The sequence below is a fragment of the Merops nubicus genome, unplaced genomic scaffold (genome assembly GCF_000691845.1).
Source record: "Merops nubicus isolate BGI_N331 unplaced genomic scaffold, ASM69184v1 scaffold31884, whole genome shotgun sequence".
Classification (NCBI taxonomy): Eukaryota; Metazoa; Chordata; class Aves; order Coraciiformes; family Meropidae; genus Merops; species Merops nubicus.
This window is the reverse complement of record NW_008606793.1, coordinates 21932-29082: the sequence shown is the minus strand read 5'-3', so window position 1 is coordinate 29082 and position 7151 is coordinate 21932. Positions and strand designations below refer to the sequence as shown.

The 7151-nt window shown below is 56.0% G+C and overlaps 1 protein-coding gene across 1 annotated transcript; it reads right to left on the bottom strand.

Annotated features, from left to right (window-relative positions):
- Positions 1-210: 210 nt before the first annotated feature.
- LOC103772434 (green-sensitive opsin) lies at positions 211-5148 on the bottom strand. Its single transcript, XM_008939766.1, has 5 exons — positions 4668-5148; positions 2559-2727; positions 1119-1284; positions 766-1005; positions 211-456 (listed from the first exon to the last, which is right to left on the bottom strand). Exons 1-5 carry the CDS (start codon positions 5026-5028, stop codon positions 325-327), a joined length of 1068 nt encoding a protein of 355 aa, XP_008938014.1. The 5' UTR covers positions 5029-5148; the 3' UTR covers positions 211-324.
- Between the last annotated feature and the right edge of the window lie 2003 nt (positions 5149-7151).

The window sequence follows — 7151 nt, the reverse complement described above, 5'->3', positions numbered from 1 at the left end:
TGGGGTCTTTACATCGGGCTTTAACAGGGAGTTTTGATGGGTGAGGACAGTCCCCAAAAGCTCACCAGCTCCCTGGAGCTGGGGAAGGGAGCCGGGCTCCCCTGCGAGGGGCGGTGGCAGTGTGGGAGAGCTCAGGGTGCTGTCTGCACCAGTGGGTGCAGGGGTGTCCCAGCGAGCGAGCCTGGGGCCAGGGGAGGCTCCTGCAGCTCGGCACTCATGCAGGGGGGTGTGGGGGCACGGGGGGTGACCGTGTGGAATGAGACTGTGGGCGTCTGTCTTGGTCCCCAAGCTCGGCCAGTCACGCCAGTTCAAACTGTCCATGGTCTATGCAGGTGACACTTGGCTGGAGGAGACAGAGGACACCTCGGTCCTGCTCTGGGATACAGTGGAGGAGACGTCTTCATCCCCAAAGGGGTTCTTGCCACAGCAGATTGTGGTGATCATGCAGTTACGGAACTGATAGAGGGGAGATAAATGGAGAGTGATGGTATCAGGGGCCAGCAGGGATGAGCTGCAGGACCAGGGGTCCCCAGCAGCCCCCGAGCTTGCTGCTCCCCCAGGGCTGAGATTCAACCACTTCGCTGTGCAGAGGGACTGGGTTAGTGGTGACCTGGCTGGGTCAATGGTTGGACTCAATGATTGTAAAGGTCGGTTCCAACCACAGCAATTCAGTGATTCTGGGAAAGAGCGAGGGGCCAGTGGTGACCCCAATGGGCTGGCAAGCCAAGGGCAGAGGCTCACCCTGGGTGACACAGGGCATCTCACCTGTTTGTTCATGAGGACGTAGATGATGGGGTTGTAGAGGGAGGAGCTCTTGGAGAAGAAGGCAGGCACTGACATGAGGGTGGCACTGAAGTCCGCTCCCTTGTTGGTGAAGATCCAGAACGCCACCACGGCGTAGGGTGTCCAGGCCAGCATAAAACCCAGCACCATGAGGATCACCATCCGTGTCACCTCCTTCTCGGCCTTCTGGGTTGTGGCTGACTCCTGCTGCTGGGCAGCTGCCTGTGGGCAGGGAGTGTGGTGAGGGTCACCTCGTAGCTTTCTTGCCCAGGACCACCTCCCCTCTCCTGCCCAAGCTGCCCACCCTGTCCCTGTTCATCCTCTCCCGACGTTACCTCTCGGACTTTGCAGATGAGGCGCCCATAGGAGAAGAAAATGACCACGACTGGGATGATGAAGTGGATGAGGAACATGTAGAGAACGTAGGACTCGTTGTGGTAGTCGGGGTTGTGGGTGTAGTAGTCGGGGCCACAGGAACACTGCATCCCCTCCGGCATGTATCTGCCAGAGAGAAAGGTTAAAATCTTCACCAGGAGCCTCCCTGGGGGCAACAGGAGGGGCTCACCCTGGGGATCCCATTCCCCAAGGATGGGGGATGCTCCAAGAGTGTCGTGCATGTTTTGGGTGAGCTCCTCCCCTTCTCTGCTTGCCGTGAGTGTGGCCTTGCTGTTCTGCAGCGTGTGGCTCCTCGGGGGCCATCACGAGCTGAGCTAACACCAAAGGTTTGTTGTGACATCCTCTCCCTCCCCCAGGGAACGGGCTATTTATTTCCTTCCTGCGTGGCTGAGCACTTGCCTGCCAGGAGCCACCTCCCCTCCTGCTGCAGGTGGAGGGACACTGAGCGGGGACAAGGGCTGCGTGGGGTGGGGGGATGCACAGCCTGGGTCTGGAGGGGCTCTGCCTCAAAGGGATGCAGCCCTGGTCTGCTTGGGAGCCAAGGACCCTCTACGTGGGCAGGGAACCCAGTCCAGGGATGGAGAGGGACTGTCTGGCTGTGCCTCATCACAGGTGGATGGTAAAGGGGCTTTTTGGCCCCAAAGCCACCTCTTGCACGTGCCCAAGGGGGCTCGTAAGGGCTTGCTGAGGACCCCCAGGGCAGCTCTGGGTATCAGGAGGGGCTGGAGCTGCAGCAGTAGAGGAATCACCTCCAGCTCCTCCCCTACACTCCAAGTGGCCTTTGGCTGCTGCATCAGCTCCTGGCTGGGGACGTGGGTCCATGCAAGAGCCAGGCGTGGGCTTCAGCTGCCCAGAGGCCACACACACTGTAGTGTAGGGAGCAGCCTGTGCTGGGAGCAGCCAGTGTTGCCTCTGCTCCTATTGGGGGGCATTTGTTGGTGGGGGGCTGAAAAGTGCTGTGATGGTGGCAGCAGGACAGATGGGCTTGGGGGAGTGGGATTGGGGTGCTGGGAAAGGTACTGCAGGACTCCCAGGAGCGATGTTGGGGTGCCAGCACATCAGCAAGGCCAGGTTTGGCTTCCCAGAGCAGCCTTGTGAGCTGGGCTGGTCTGCAGAGAGGAAATGGGTCTTCATGGCATGAGATGAGCTGTGCCTGTCAAAGCTCCAGTTCCTCTGCAAAGGTAAGGACAGCATGGAGGGCTGTGGGAGCTGGAGGTGCTGAGCCTGTGCCTGCCTTTGGTTAGGGGACACAGGGACATCCTAAGACTGGCAGCTGAGGTCCCATGTGTTCTTTGCTCTCTCAGCTGGAGCTTCAGCTCCTGCCCCACCGGGGTGCTCGTGGAGCAGCTGGGACTGCTGCTGAGCACCCTTCCACTCACCTGGACCATCCAAAGAGGGGTGGAGCAGCACAGGAGAAGGCCATGACCCAGGTGAAAGCGATGCCCATCATGGCGTGGCTGGCAGAGAAGCGGAAGTTGCCCATGGGCTTGCAGACCACGATGTAGCGCTCGATGGCCAAGACCACCAGGGACCACAGGGCGACCTGGCCTGGGGGAGGGAGAGAAACTGAGAGCGTAGGGTGGTGGGAAAAGCTCCTCTGGGCTCGGTCTTCCCTTCAGGGTTGTGAGGCAAAGCTGAGGGACCTGTAGAGGTGGGGATCAGCAGGGGATAACCAGCATCCTCCTCAAGGACTGAGAACCTCCGTGTCTGGGTTTGGGCACTGAGGGAACCTGGCCTGGGGGAGGGAGAGAAACTGAGAGCGTAGGGTGGTGGGAAAAGCTCCTCTGGGCTCGGTTTTCCCTTCAGGGTTGCGAGGCAAAGCAGAGGGACCTGTAGAGGTGGGAATCAGCAGCGGACAACCAGCATCCTCCTCAAGGACTTGAGAACCTCCGTGTCTGGGTTTGGGCGCTGAGGGAACGTCTGTGCTGCAGGGGGTTGATGGTGATGGAGGAGGGGGATGGTCGTGGGGTTTTAATAACTGAAAACTCAAGGGGGTGAATTCCCCCCGGGCGGGAGGAAGAACAGTTTCCGGCAAAGATGCCAGATGCCTCCAAACCTGTTGATGCTTTTAAATGTGTATTTCATGAGCCTTCCGCCGGTGCCGGATCAGGGGAAGATGTACGGGGGAGGCTGCGTGGGTGGGCGTGCAGGCACATGTATTTATAAGGGATAATTAAACTTCAGGGGATTCGGAGTGTTTAGTCGGTGCTGTAAGGCTGGTAATGCCCCCAGCCGTGATAATCTGCTGATAACTACACCCTGTGCCAGGATTCGCTGGAGACCTGCTGCTTGCACAGCGGCTGCTTCCCATCAAACTTTCTTCCCTGGGAACAGGAGCCTCCTTGTTCTTTACTAGATACAAACACTGGAAGGGCAAACAATGCTGCCTGAAACCCCACAGCCTGGCTTGATCAGAAATGGTGCAGACCTGGATGATCTTCTAGCCCCAAGACCATGCCCATCCTTGGCTTGGATCAGGATGTCTTCCCTTTGCCTGAATGTTTTCAGAATATCTCCTTTTTTTCCTTCAGATCAGCATCATTGTGGGAAATCACCCCATTTAGGGGGAAAAAAAAAACCCTGAAGTCCTCGCAGTGGTTCTGGTTCTCCACAGCAAGGATTAGCAGTTGTCAGCTCCATCACGAGGTGTCGCGTGGGCGCGGGGTGCAGAATGAATTCTCCCTGTTTTGCACAGGGGCTTTCTGCAGGACGCAGCATTTGCAGCTCTCGTGTCCCTGAGAAATGACATAAAGAAGCTCCCAAGGGCGTTTATGTTGCACACAAGTGGGACAAGAGCTGAGCAATCGCTGCAAAGCCTGGGCCTGCTTTCCCTAGCTCTGTGTGACCCTGAATCCTCCTTTTCCTCCTCATCTTCTCAGGTTAAGAGCTGCTGCATCTTCCTTTTTCTACTAGCTAAGCTGTGAGCCCTCTCCTTGTCTTGAACGCCTCCTCTCCATGCCTGTACCCCTTCCAGGACATCCCTCTCCTGAGCTGTCCCTCTTCCAAGGGATGTCTCTTCCCTCCTTGAACCCTCCCTTCACCTTTTCCCCCAAAGGGAAGCCTTTTGGCAAAGATCTTTGACGTTGATTCAAGAACACGATGTGGTCATTCCCCAGCAGGTCTCTGACAGCCACTCAACCCCTGAATGCACTCTGACCAGTGGGGCCACATCACCCTGAGTTTAATCCTCCAAACACGGCATTAATTTTAAATTAATTTTAAAACCAGGGCTAATTTCCCAGCTGCCCAGCGAGTCATAAGACGGGTGCTTCTTGGTGTTAAGCTCAAACTTGCATAAATCTCTGGTTTTATCTCTCTTTAAGCCACAGGGAAGCGGCACTTTGCACGGTGAGCTCTGCCACATCCATCACAACCACCCCACCAGCATGGTGAAGGGATGGAATTGGGCTCCTAAACCCCTAAAGAAGCAAAATCACCCATCACCAAGCCTGGCCCTTGGATCCAAGCTCCCACCCCACAGCTCTTACCTCCCAGGGTGGCAAAGAAACCCTCCACGGCACAGCCAGCGGGGCCGAAGACGAAGTACCCGTTCCAGGCAGTGTAGAAGGTGACGGTGAAGCCAAAACAGGCCATGAAAAGATCCGCCACCGCCAAGTTGACCAAGATGTAGTTGAGCGGCTGCCGGAGCTTCTTGTGTTTGAAGGTGACCAGGAGGGTGAGGAGGTTGATGGGCAAGCCGGTGGAGATGAGGAAGAAGATGTAGCAACAGACGAGGCGGTATTTCCAGGGCTCGGCTAGGTAGTACTGGGGGTACTCGAAGGGGCTTCTCACCACCCCTGTCTTGTTGGACATAGGCACGTAAAAATTGATACCTTCTGTCCCATTCATCCTGGCAATGCTGCGGCAGCTGCTTTGCTTTTAAGGTTGGGCTTTTTTTTAAAAAAAAAAAAAAACAACAAATGCTCTGATTTTGTAATTAATTTTGCTTCAACTCCAATCAAAAAATAACTCGAGGAAGCCCCAACCCCCCGGATGCGGATGAATACCCAACGAAAGGATCCTCCCCCCTCCAAAAAAGAGGGTGATGAAGAAGTCCAGCGGTAGGCACCGAGGGGATGGGAGGTGACGTGCTGCCCCTGCTCCACGTCCAGGGCTGGCACTGCCCGTGGGCCAGGGGAGCTTTTATACCCTTGGGCCTCCTCGAGGGAGCACGGGGGGAGGTGGGATTAGGGGCTCGGCTAACTTTGTATGACAAGGGCGACAGGATTGAGAGGGGTTGAGGTTTAAGCACCCTCTAAGCAGCCAGTTGGCCCCAAAACCTGCATTAAAGCGTATTAATTGCCATTAAGTGTTTAATGTTGTTTAAGGAGTTGGGGGGAGGAAGGGATGGGGTGGGGAGCCCTTGGGAAGAGGAGCAGTGGGGAGTTGGCGAGCGGTTGCTTTGGGCGATTGATGGGGAAGTGGGTCAGTGGTTGGGTCCTCAGTAGGTCACGGCCTTTGGGGTGTCCTTGGGTAGCTGGAGGGAATTCATGGGAGTCTTTTGGAACTGGGGAGCACCCAGTTCTGCTCCACTGACCTTGGGGAGGATGCTGGGGGAAGACTGGACAGAGTCCTACGGGTCTGAGCCGTTGACTTGTCTTTGGCTGTTTGGCTGCTCCTCTCCAGGTGCCTGGTTCAATGTGGGTGTTGCCTGGTATGGATGCGTGTCCCCATCACAGAGCAAAGCCAAGCCCTGATGATGTGGCCAACGGCCTCCTTGGTGCACAGAGCTGGGTAAAGGTAGGAGGGAAAACTGCTTTCCATCCCAAAGGCTGCAATTTTGAGGGCAGGTCTTTTGGCTGTATTGAGCCATGAGTTGTCTACCCTGGTTATGTTAGAGTGTAAAAGACCATGAACTTCCTCCTCTGCCTTGCCTCTCTCTGGGATGAAGATGTTATTCAGCTGGTCCTCCAAGGACCTCGGGCAGGGATGGATGGGGTAAAGCCAGCCCTGGGGCTCCCTGTGTCCCCATGAGCTACTAGTGAACCTCTTCCACCCAAGCCTCCTCCCCACCCAGGGAAATGGGACACCAATCTGGGCTGCAGCTTTGCAAGGACTGGGAGGGTTTAGGGAGGGTCCTTAACCACAACTCTGGAACCAGCCTGACAAAGTGTCGCTGCTTGCTGGAGAAGCACCTCAGTGCTCCTGGGGAGGGAAGGCCAAGCCTCAGCAGTACTGATGTTCTGAATTCCCTCCAGAGACAGTGCAGAGACACCAGCACCAGCCTGTAGCCACACTGGGAGAGCACTGGGAGAGAAAGAAGCTTCTCCCAGTCTCTTAGCTCTCAGTATGGGGTGTGGGATCCCCATCCCAGCACACATGAGACTGTGAAACCCTTCTCAGCAGGGTCAGTGGACCTTGGATCATCAATGCTTTGTCTCATCCAAGCTCTTTCCTCATTTCCTCCTTCTGGGTCATGGGTGCACCTTCTCCAGGAGACCTGCCTAAGGCGCCTTAGGGAAGCTCTTCCATTAATCTCTGGCATGTGGTGGCGTTAATGGCCCTGATCTGTTAATGCCATAAGCCCTTAGCCTCCTTCCCACTGCTGCCCTCCACCAAGGCAAGGTGGATGGAAAAAGTCAATGCTGTCTTGCTGGATGAATGAGGTCTTCTGCAAGAGTGGAGTGTCTCTGAGCTCGCAGAGGGGAGCGGAAGGCTGAGGGGTGTGGGTGGGGTGGATGAAGTCCTAATCGCTGATCCGCCTGCGGAGATCCAAGAGGAGCAGAAGTAGGACATGGTGAGAGTAAGTGGGTCACATCAGCCTTGGGTGTCCTGGGGTAAGCGTTCCCCATGGGATTTCTGTGCCTCTTGGAAGTATCTCATGGTGTGTCCTGTGGAACAACCAGTCATGAAATTCCTAGTATAGGCCTTGCTTGAGGGGAAGAGTTTCTTGTGGAGAAGTCCTATGGCCATAAAGCTTTCCCTAGAGGGATTTCGTTCCTCTCCTGGCCATTATCAGGCTTCTGGATATA

What these genes read in the sequence shown, in the direction of transcription:
- LOC103772434 (XM_008939766.1), bottom strand. Translation starts at nt 5,028, where the DNA reads ATGAATGGGACAGAAGGTATCAATTTTTACGTGCCTATGTCCAACAAG. An exon ending in CCCCTCTTTGGATGGTCCAG is followed by an intron (nt 1,285 to 2,558) that starts GTGAGTGGAAGG and finishes TCTCTCTGGCAG; the next exon opens with ATACATGCCGGAGGGGATGC. An exon ending in ACGTCCTCATGAACAAACAG is followed by an intron (nt 457 to 765) that starts GTGAGATGCCCT and finishes CCCCTCTATCAG; the next exon opens with TTCCGTAACTGCATGATCAC.